Source organism: Halyomorpha halys, unplaced genomic scaffold, assembly GCF_000696795.3.
Source record: "Halyomorpha halys isolate HHAL.00 unplaced genomic scaffold, Hhal_1.1 Scaffold817.1, whole genome shotgun sequence".
Classification (NCBI taxonomy): Eukaryota; Metazoa; Arthropoda; class Insecta; order Hemiptera; family Pentatomidae; genus Halyomorpha; species Halyomorpha halys.
Window position 1 is genome coordinate 596341 of NW_027106657.1, and position 10756 is coordinate 607096.

At 31.7% G+C, this 10756-nt stretch overlaps 1 protein-coding gene across 1 annotated transcript in view; it reads right to left on the bottom strand.

The window, feature by feature from the left end:
- The window catches only part of LOC106686420 (serine/threonine-protein kinase 32B), a gene marked incomplete in the record, with an annotated part of 58348 nt that overhangs the window by 3752 nt on the left and 43840 nt on the right, over window positions 1-10756 (bottom strand). Inside the window, 2 exon segments of the mRNA XM_024361214.2 lie at window positions 628-753; window positions 3143-3360. Of these exon segments, the coding sequence (XP_024216982.2) occupies window positions 628-753; window positions 3143-3360 (344 nt within the window).

The window sequence follows — 10756 nt, forward strand, 5'->3', positions numbered from 1 at the left end:
TAGTGGCCATCACCCGGTCAATCTTGAACGAGTGACCGGTATAGGAAAAAATAGGCTGGCATCATGAATCATTTAATTTAATATTAATATTAATTTTTCATTATTTAAATGTTTGTACTAGTATGATTTTAATTTTTTTTTCATCATTCATATTTTCTATACTGTTTGTTTTCATATTTTTATTGTTATACTGTTTTTATTTGTATTATATTATGGTTGTTATCTTGTTTGTACTTAATCCTGAAGAAGGTTTGAAATTCAGGCCTCAATGTTGGTGCAATAAAATAAATTTCACTTATTTGTGTTCATTCAATTTATTGACCACACCTTTGATCATCCTTTCTTCATATTGACTCATTGTTCATTCCCAAATACATCAATATGAAAACATATTAGTTTACTGTTCAGATGGCTTAAAATAATAATTAATATTAAATGTTTTTTTTTAATATGTTGATAGGCATCCGCAGAAGGAGGGGTATAGGGCTGATCATTCCTAGAACATTTATCTAGCTATGCTCAATGCCTTTTGTGTACTTAAAAGCTATAATATTATTTAAACAATCTAAATTAAGTAATTAAAATGACAAGATAACTTAATCGATACTTTTCCATGCATATACTCACTGGAGGAGTGAAGGCTGGTTGAACCTGCTTCTCAAAGACCATCCCAAAGTCCATCTTCTTTAGCACAGGGACCTGCCGCAGCTCTGCGAGGCTGCTCATCCTGGCCCCAGGGGCTGTGCATAGCAGCTATAAGGATTAACAAAACAAATCATATTTTTAGTAGGTATTTATTAATGGTTAGTAATGAATATTAGAAGCGTACAAATAAACGTTTTAGTGGCAGTACAAATTCTCAATGTATTGCAAGTCACAGATCTCAAGGGCAGTGTAGATAGTGATAGACTCTAATTCCTTTATATAAAAAAAATATATTGAAATCAAAACAAATTTATTTACCAAACCATGTACAAACTTGTCTCATTGGTTATTTTTTGATAACTCTATTCGAGTGCTTCTCTAGATCAAACTGTGTCCCATGTTTAACACACTGGTTATTAATATTAAGAGTGGGGCTAAGATAGGAGCTTGATGGAAGAGATTATATCTCTTTTGGAGGTTTGGACCTTCCTAGACATTTCTAAATTTCCAGGAAATAGGAATAAACAGGACCATAGACCATGGACTCATTCTCAGGCTATTTTTTAAATGAGTATATTCAGTGGTTGTAAACTAGGATTGTGTTCTGAACAATAAGACTTTCAGGTGACTATTTCTCAGTTATGAAGTAAAAGGCAGGATTTATCCTTTCTGAGCATGTCAGGGGGTGCATATTTCTCAAAAAGAATTAACAATAGATTTGTTCCATACCTCTTAAATGCTTAATCTTTGTTATGTAATGTTTTAACTATTTTATTTATAAAGCCACAGGCTACTAAACAATAACTTGCAGATTGCGGAAGATGAAACCACATCAAAGTCATCAGTCAAATTTTACTGTTGCTCTGAAAATTACAGAAATCAATATTTTGAAACTTACAAGGATTAAGTCTATCTAAAAATTGAAAGGTATGTGGGAGATGTATGATGCGTACTCCAGATTTTTTCTTTTAATTAATTAATTAATTAATGGATTCATAATGCTACTCGGGTAGAGTGTCTTAAAAAATAAAAAGGAAATATAATCAGAAATTAAATTATTAGAAAAGAATTATACATTCCATAATTAAAAGACACCTTGGAGAGGAGACAGCTGAGTTGGTTCGGACATATCTCCTAAATAAGTCCTGATCAAGATCCATATCTGTTGTCAAGGCTGATGGGGGCTGAACTTAGAGGAAGATCTTACCTAACCCATAGTAGGTACTTAACCAATGTTGTTCAAGACGGGAGGGGGGACTGACTTTGCAGGAAGCGACCACTCTTAGGGAGTTCGAGAGGAATAGATATCCGGGTTAGGATCTTAATGCTGTAAGATAATAAGGAGAAAGTTATAGAAGAATAACGCTTCAAAAAATGAAAGAGAGTTTGAATGTAAAAAAATTTAAATCAGTGTAAAAAATATAACGTTTTTTCGGCATTGTAACTCCAGGGAAGTAAGTAAATTTTCATTTTGAATCCATTAATACCAATAACATGATTTTTTTAAAAGACAGAGATTTATCTGGTTTATTTCTGTGACCCTTCAGATTTATTAAATGATGCCAGAAATTTTATATTTTTAAAATAAATATAAGCAGTAATAAAAGGTGGGATTAGTTTAAAAATTCTTATTAATTAAATTTTGATTTGCTTGTTTATAAAGACATTAGTGGGACACCCCATCACAAGGATGGTTTAACTTATCCTCTTCTTCACCATTTATATCCCCTCCCTCTTTCCCTCTGTCATTTCCCTCTCTCTTTTCTTCCCCACCTCCTCCTCTTCTCAGATTAGTTTAGATAAGAATCCTTCCTTGAAAATATCTCTTTTGATTGGAAATTCCAGAGTAAAAGTAAAGAAATCAAATTATATTTCTAACAAACTAATGTAATAACCAAGATTTATGAAATTTGACTGTTGAAGGGTTATACTGAGGACTATAGTAGTGTATTGTTATACAAACTTACTGGTGTTACATTATTTGTTAGGGAATCATTTGTATAAAATTTTTAATAGTATAAGGAACTGTTGCAATGAAGACATAGAGTCCCATTTCTATTCCATCTCTATGGAATCTATTCCATCAATATTAAAGTATCTTGAACAGTTAGATGCAAGATCTGTAACTTAGCAGAAAAGTTATAATCAAATAAAGTTGGTATTTAAAAGCTCATGAGACATCCGCATTCAATCCTACTGACCTTCCTCAATGCATAACAAGGATGTTATGACCTAACATTACTATTCAGTTTTCTTTGTATTATGATAAGCTTTCTAATATATCCATGGCCTAGAAACATACCAGTAGATTTTTATTGTAACTACTAGTCATTTCGGTCATTTATATCGGTAGAATAAGTCACTTTATATATATTATTTAAATTAATAAAAGTATTTCTTTTTTTTATTCTTACCTTTCGACATATATAACAGAGGCAATCATCTTTTTCAAGTAACTGGTAGTACATACCATAGATAGTGGTGCTCAGGTACTTACCCTGTTGAAGAGATGGACGACCTCTTTGCTCCATTTGGAAGGGTAGTGAACAGGACTGACGAAGAGAGACTTGATGTGAGGAATGCTAGTGCCACTGTGGATGTCGAAGGGCCTGCTCCTTGCTAGCACCTCATAGAGGGTTACCCCCAGCGACCACCAGTCCACTGCAAATGTGTAGCCAGCGCACTCGTCCATTGCGCATCCGAACACTTCTGGTGCTGTAATTTATATATTTTTAATAGTACAAATTGTATGGGGGGAGTGGGACAGCTCAAGATATCGACATATATTATAAACTTGGGAGATAAATGTTAGTAATGATATTTTCAGGTTGTAGTAGTGTTGGGCCTTTTGTGGCCGAGGGAGTTGAGGCACCACCTTAGAACTGCAGCGGCGCCTGTTCAAATTCAATAAGGCGTTCATTTCTTCACAAATCCTGAATTTTTTAGTTTTGGGATTGAAAAGAGCTTTCCGGTAAAAACTGGCATTTCCTATGAAACGATCCAGTAATATAAAATTTCATATATGAATGCGTTAATTTAGAAGACATTTGTGGAAAGTAAATATAAAATATGTTATTTGAAATAAAAATTCAATATAAGCGATGAATGATGGATGTATTTGCATTGTCCTTTCAGCGCAATTGGATGATGAAAATCATATTAATTGAAAAGAAGATGAATATAGTTTTTCACTAGATAAAATCCACAAAAAGGTAAAATATTCAGCCTAATTCACTTTATTTATTTCTACGATTAAATAACAATTAACAATTAATACAGAAAATTTTAATTTATTTTGTCATCAACCAATTATTCAATTTTTAACAAAATTAAATAATATTACTTTGGAAGGACATCTTACGTCATAAGGTAAGAGTTACAATTATAAATAAATTAAGAGAATAAGATTATAACGATCCTTCGATTAGTTGCATGTTTACATCCTTTATCATAACAAACGTTTCTCACTAAATAATTTAACGTATTTTTCTACCGTATCTGCATAGATCAATCTAAACCATACATATTGAAATAGATACAAGACGTATATGAGGAGTACTGTGACGTCTTTATATCGCCTCTTCCCCTCCCACAATAATTTGAAAGCCCGAAAAGTTGAGAAAATCGAGAACCTACTTCAAATTATGATTGTTCTTTTTTTCTCAAATATTTTTTGAAGAGTTATTATATCTCAAAATTTGCTTATTTAGAAAAGTCAGTTAACAAAACCGATTACGCATATTTCTGGGAGGACTCCCCATACCAACGGATATTTGGGAAGTCTGGTCCAAATTTTTGGGACATTTTATATTTTTTTCTTCCTTCAATAAGTTGTTGTACGATAGCAACTCTCTAGTGATATTTGCTATAAAACAATTATGCAGTTTTCATTTATTGTATACAGAAATCCAATTTTTTTACTCAAATCCCATTTCGATAATCAAATTCTTTAAGAATTGTCCTGTGCCATACTTCTTTTTTTCCCTGATTGAATGAGTGATTTTATTGTTGCTTAAATTTAATTTTCTAATGTCTTGTACATAAATTATTTATTTATTTTTATTATTTGATCAGTTTTATTTGATTATATTTCTAATATAGATTCATGACATAATATGTGATGAATGGCTTTCCAACTTGGGCTTCCAGCTTTTCTTATCTGATAAAATCCAAATCCACCTTAGCCAATTTATCTGAAATTTTACTGTCGTCCATTTTTACGACCTGCCTTGCCTATTTTAGCCTTTCGAAAGGATTGACAAACCTTTCAATATTTTTACCTTTAAAGAGATCAACTCGCCCATTACCTGAGCTGAAATAGTCCAACGTTCAGCTGTACAAAGTTGAACACTAGTGAGTGATAAAACTTAAGCCTGGAACTCTATGAGTAATATAACAATCAAAGAATTTTTTTTTTTTTATTGCAGTGAATCAATACAACCTGCCACAAATAAAATTATAGATTCATATTTTTATTTGTACAAATTGTCATAGTTTTTTATTTTATTAATACATTTCTTTATTATTAGTATTTAAAATTGTATTCTTCTATTTATGTATATATTGTATGAATGAATATTTGAACACTAATACTTAATGCCCTTAATTTGTGGCAGGTTGTATTGATTCACTGCAATAAAAAATACTTTGATTGTTATATTACTCATAGAGTTCCAGGCTTAAGTTTTATCACTCACTAGTGTTCAACTTTTAACAGCTGAACGTTGGACTATTTCACCTCAGGTAATGGGCGTGTTGATCTCTCTAAAGGCAAATATATTGAAAGGTTTGTCAACCTTTGTTGGCCGAAAGGCTAAAATAGGCAAGGCATGTCGTAAAAATGGACGACAGTGAAATTTCGGATAAATTGGCTAAGGTGGACTTTCATCGGATAAGAAGAGGTAGAAAGCCCAACAGAAGATTTAGAAGTGTTCACACAGATGTGAGAAAGTTACAAAACAAATCGGATGGGATAACTGAACATGGCTGGAATTTGTAATTTTACATGTGGCTTTTGGCATATATAATTTGTAATTCATTAGACAATTTTGTAATTCCTCCGCACAGGATTAGTATGAATTCATGAGAGGAGAAACCTCCCAATGAAGACACTCCTCATGGAGTACGTTCACCTAATGTAGCAGATCCCTGCTTCAGTGGTGTTTCAGTCTTGTCGGATTTTTTGGTAGTGTGTTAGTCAGTGATGTCTGTGCCTCTAGGTTAGGATATCCAGCGAATGAATCAGGAAAAGTTTTGTATTGTTTTTTTATGATGTCATTCACAAATTGTACATCTAGGTGCGTAAGAACATAGTTATTATTCAAGACTTTGATATTCGGTGTAATCGCATTTTCTTGTGAATGATGTTTATGCTTGGATCGACGTTTATAATTTAAATAAAACTTTTATAATGTTCTGTGTTTGTGATGAACTGAAAAAGAGAATTATGGGATTAATGAGAGATTAAAATAGACAAGGAGAAAAAAATATAATAACGAAAAAACTTATAGTAGTAAGAGTTTAGCTATACTGCTTTTTCTGGCCATTTGTAGCTCAGGTGGATGAGGCGCAGATCTTAGGAAACTGAGAATTGCGAGCAGCACCGGTTCAAATCCGGTTTGGGGGTGGAATTTTTTTTGGCGGTTCCACGAAATGAAAAACATGACCCTCCAACATGGGGTCTAGTACCAACTAGAATAGGTTGTAGTACAAGAGCCCAAGAGGAGGAAAAAGGCAGTAATCTCACCCCAATTTCTGATTATTTCAATGAAAGCTATGTATAATTACTAGTCAAAATTGATGAGTCTGTCAAGTATAAGTAGGGGGAATAAAAAATGGCGGCTGTTTCAAAGCGATAAAAAAACTAATTTTTCATTCGAAGCTCTATATCTTAAAAAATAGGAACAACACAAGAAACCCTATGAGAACGTCATTTGAAGAAGATTAAATTTGCTAAAATATGAACCCAATAGAGTTATTTACGTTAAATAGTTTTCGAGATATAGCTTTTTAAAAAGCAACATTTCATAAGAATGTATATGGGACGTACTGAATGATCAGTAGTTAGTGAATTTATTTTTAAAAATTTATACCTCAAAAACCATTTGACGTACTGATGTCTATTAGCACTCAAATTAAATCTAGTTTAATGAACTATATAGTAGTTTATGATGTTTATCTTAGTAGGAGTAATAGTTTACATGAAATTTGCTAAAATAAATTGATCTATAGTTGTTCGGACAAATTTTCATTTGCCAAATTTAAATTCATATGTGAATATCGTAAAAACTACTACGCCTACGAAGATAAGTGTCATAAACTACTTTTTAGTAAGTTAAATTTCCTTTATTTCGAGTGTTGGCAGACATATTTGCGTCAATTTTGACTAGTAATTATACCTAGTTCTCATTAAACTAATCAAAAATTGGGGTGAGATAACTGCCTTTTTCCTCCTCTTGGGCTCTTGTACTATTGGTATTCCTCTAGATAAACTCTCCATATGTTAGAAATGATCAGAAAGGGGTTCAAAAAAAAAAAAAAAATATATATAAACTGTTTAGTGATATTCAGGTATAATAAAGAGAAAAATACATTTAAAAAAAATTAAAATGTATTAATATGTTATCCAATAATGGATGGATAAGTATGCTTATTCATGCAGCAACCCAAAATATTTGGGCAGCACTTTAAAAATAAAGTATTTCTCTCTGCCCTGTGTTTTATTCTGAGAATATGAGCTTTTCGTGTTTTCTCTATTTAAATTTATCACCTGATCACTGTCCGTTTCATGGGAAATTTCGAAGACTGCAAAAACAAGCTTTTTTCTCCTTATTAATGTGGTTTTATCTGATGTTCTATTTTTTAACATAAATATCATTTCCTTCTTTATTATTTTTTTTTATTTATTTATTTACTGTAATTTACAACTGTACAAAATAATACAATAAGTTGTATGTTTCATATACACTTGAAAATCTTGGGAAGGAACCACCAATCGGTGGTACTTCAAACATTAATTTAAATTAGAAGGTCCCGTGGCCATCTTCTTTTCAGACGCCTCGGAGGATTATCAGGGATCGTTAAGGATGAAAGATTAAGAATTAATGGGTTAGGATGGTTAAGGAGTTTGGAATGAAAAGACGCATATCTATTTTGGGCCAACTCTTTTAATAATATTTTTCCTCACCCTATATCCTATGAAATATAATTATAGATTATAGTAAAGGAAGATCTTATTATATTTTCAACAAAGTGATAGCGCAATACTCATCAAATACCTAACATATTGAACTTTGTTGAAACATTGTTTTCATGGCGAACCGTTGAACAGATCGGCGAGGACTTTGGCCGTCTAAAACAGAGACGAACTTTGATGAAGTATCCCACATTAGCTAGAACAAGGGCTGCTTTGAGTTCGGTGGTCTCCGGAACCACACGAAAGTTCGGATACAATGTGCTCAATACCAGGCAGTGTGTGGATTCAAAGGGGCAAGGCTTTTATCTGATCTCTAACCATGAGAAAATTACCAAGTTGTATTTTTCCTAGATTCATTTATTATGAAAACTTGAAAACTGAAAACTATAAAACAAATAATTTTGAGAGAGCTATAAGTACAAGAGGCAGGATGAGAAAAGTCAATTATTTCACCCCAATTTTAGATTACATAAATGTAAACTATGTAATTAATAGTCGAAATTGGAGAGTCTGCCAAGTATAGTTAGGGGAATAACAAATAGAAACTGTTTCTGTTTAATTGTTCCTGAGACTTATTTTTTTATAAAGCAACATTTCATAACAAAATAACGATAAATCAGTAGTTTTAAAATTAATTTTGGAAAAACTATATCTCAGGAACAATTATACGTAGAGATGTATGTTAGTGCTCAAATTAAGGCTAATTCAATGTGCTATAAAGTGGTTTGTAATGTTTATTCTCGTAGGAGATGTATTTTTCATGATATTTGCTAAAATAAATTGATTTCTAGTCATTTGGACAAAATTTCTTATACGAAATTCACATTCAGTTGCGAATATCATTCAAATTACTACGTCTATGAAGATATGTGTCATAAACTACATTATAGTACGTTAAACTAGCTTTATTTTGAGTGCTGACATACATCTGTACGTCTAATGATTCCCGATGTTTTATTTTTATTGTGAATTGTGAAATGGTGAAATTGGAGGAGCAGAAATGAGAAAGAAAAAAAGGAATGAATTGAAACATTTGTATTTGGGTGTTTAGACCAAAATTGATTGTAAAAGGAAACTGTAGGGAAAACAAAATTGTTTATTATATTTTATTATTATATCTCTTTATATCTTATTATACCATGTATGTGTAATTTATATATGTCCGATCACGGATTGATAAGTATGCTGTGTGAGATAGCAACCTGATATATTTAGGCAGCATAGATAAATAAAGTATTTCTCTCTCTCTATTAACAATTTTGTCCGATCATCTAGATATCAACATTTTGAGAATTTATTTTGTCAAATATTATGAAAGCTACCACACCTTCGAAGATATACATCATAAACTACTTTATGACCCATCAAGCTAGCTTTAATTTGAGTGCTAATAGACATCTATATGTAGAATGATTCCTGAGATATAGATTTTTCGAAATAAATTCACTACATTTTTTTGCATTTTTTTATGTAATGTAGCTTTTCAAAAAGCTATACCTCGGAAAATATTGAAGGTAAATAGCTCTATTAGGGTTCATATTATAGAAAATTTACTCTACTTTAAATGATGCTATATTAGACATTCTAGTGTTGTCGATAATGCGGAAAGAAAATTAATTTTTTTTTAACGAATTTGAACAGCTGCCATTTTTTTATTCCCCCTAACTATACTTGGCGCTCATCAATTTTGATTAGTAATTATATATCATTTTCATTAATGTAATAAAAAATTGTACTGAAACAACTTGTACTTTGTCTTCATCGGGGTTAAGAAAAACAAGTTAAAAATATAATTGGATTTATTAAATAAATCAATATTATCCATATATAGTCTCGTCTCAACAACAATAGTCCAACGTTTCGGCCACCTCAAGGACAATCTATTTTTAACAATTATAACAATAATATTATCACTAATAATATGCAGAGATTTTAAGTAAAATAAATTTATGAAAAATATTGGAGAAAATTTGTTACTATTTACAATTAATTTTTATATGAATTTTTTTAATGATTGGAAAAATACATTTTGAGACCAAAATGCAATCTGAATTAAATTAAAAACAAGGCTGACCTGTAGTGGGTGTAAGGTTATAAATAGTTTGTTGATAGTGTGGATTAATTGAAAATTAAAAGTTTTAAAAACTAATGAATTAAAAAAAAAAATAGGTAACTAATCATAAGCTTAGGTAAGCTTATTAATAATAAATATGACTCTCTAATAATTTACTTTTTAATAGGATGTGTTTGAATTAAAATTAATGACCTGGACAGAATAGCCAGCAAAACGATTTTTAAAATTTGATGTTTCCTCAAGGTAGTATACTTGGTCCCATCCTCTACACCGTCTATACAGCTGACATTCCAACCAATCCTAACACTATCCTCACCACGTATGCCGATGACACATCCCATATCACAGCCCTCGAAGAATGGTGTCGTAATTGGAGGATTAAGATAAATTATAACAAATCCCATCAAATCACCTTTACCCTTCGTCGTAAACCTACAGTCAGTAGGTTTGACTGCCCTACAGTTTCATTTAATGATGTTATTCTTACCCCTGTCAAACAGATCCGCTACCTTGAACTACATTTGGACAAACGATTAACCTGGAATCCTCACACAAGACTGAAAAGATAGGAAACTGGAAGTCGATTTCGACTATTACAGCACTTACTAGAGAAACGGTCTAAACTTCCAACATATTACAAAAGACTGATCTACATAACTGTAATAAGGCCAATCTTGACATATGGCGTTGAGCTTTGGGGCTCCACTAAACCTTCGAATTCCTCTCGTATTTAATCCTTACAATCAAAAATCCTTCGTAAAATCCTCAATGCTCCTTACTTTGTCACAAATAAAATCATACATAAAGACCTTAATGTTCCCTATGTAACCGATCTAGCCCGA